This window comes from Nanorana parkeri, unplaced genomic scaffold (assembly GCF_000935625.1).
Source record: "Nanorana parkeri isolate BGI_ZX_2015 unplaced genomic scaffold, ASM93562v1 scaffold3653, whole genome shotgun sequence".
Taxonomy (NCBI): Eukaryota; Metazoa; Chordata; class Amphibia; order Anura; family Dicroglossidae; genus Nanorana; species Nanorana parkeri.
Genome location: NW_017309921.1, coordinates 34773 through 35573, shown reverse-complemented (window position 1 = coordinate 35573; position 801 = coordinate 34773). Strand labels below are relative to the sequence as shown.

Below are 801 nucleotides of genomic sequence, written 5' to 3'. Positions count from 1 at the left end.
CCTCGGCAGAGTCCGGTTCGGGCGATGCCTTGCGCTTCCTCACCCCGGAGCGGGCCTGGCCGCTCGCCCCGGCCGAGGAGGAGGCGGCCGCGGCAGCCAGGGCCCGGGGCAGGTTGACCAGCGCGCTGGGCAGCATGGGGCAGCCGGGGTCCAGGTAGGGCTGCGGCAACATGTCCGCCACGGCCATCTCCTTGAAGAACCGGACGGACTCCGGAAGGAGGTCGCCCAGCAGGCGCCAGTCCCCGGAGCCGTGCTTGCGTTCATACTCCAAGTACTTGAAGCCCGAGGACAGGCCGCGGCCAAAGTCCTTCATGCAGTCCTGGTACATCTGCTTGGCCACCCCGGAGGCCGAGCTGAAGACGTTGAGGGAGCCGCTGGGGTATTCCACAAACAGTTTCAGCTCGTAGTCCATCAGGCCCGGCTTGGAGGTGGCGTCGAAGGCAAACACCCGTCCCAGCAACGCATGGTCCTTCTTGAAGCGGACGTCGAAGGGCGTGCATGCCGTCAGGGTGAGCAGAGTGTCCCGCACCACCTTGGGCTTGCCGGCCCATTCCTCGGCCCGGCAACGCAGGCTCTCCGTCAGCTCCGAGAGGGCTTCGCTGTTCCTCTGCTTCTCCTTCAGCTCCCGTTCCTGGTCGGTGCTGGACACGGAGCCCGGGCGCTTGGGGTCACCCGAGGAGGAGGAAGAGGGGGGCGGCGGGCCGCTGAGGCCCCTTCCGAGCACATGCGGGGCCCCAGATGAAGAGGCTTGTGGAGGGCCGTTCAGCAAAGTCTGGGGGAGCAGGTTTGGGGGGACGCTCA

At 67.5% G+C, this 801-nt stretch overlaps 1 protein-coding gene across 1 annotated transcript in view; it reads right to left on the bottom strand.

Moving 5' to 3' along the window:
* The window catches only part of LOC108803372 (interferon regulatory factor 2-binding protein-like A), a gene marked incomplete at its 3' end in the record, with an annotated part of 3111 nt that overhangs the window by 943 nt on the left and 1367 nt on the right, over positions 1-801 (bottom strand). The window contains exon 2 of the mRNA XM_018575220.1: positions 8-797. Coding sequence (XP_018430722.1) covers positions 8-797 — 790 coding nt within the window. The remainder of the gene's footprint in view (positions 1-7; positions 798-801) is intronic.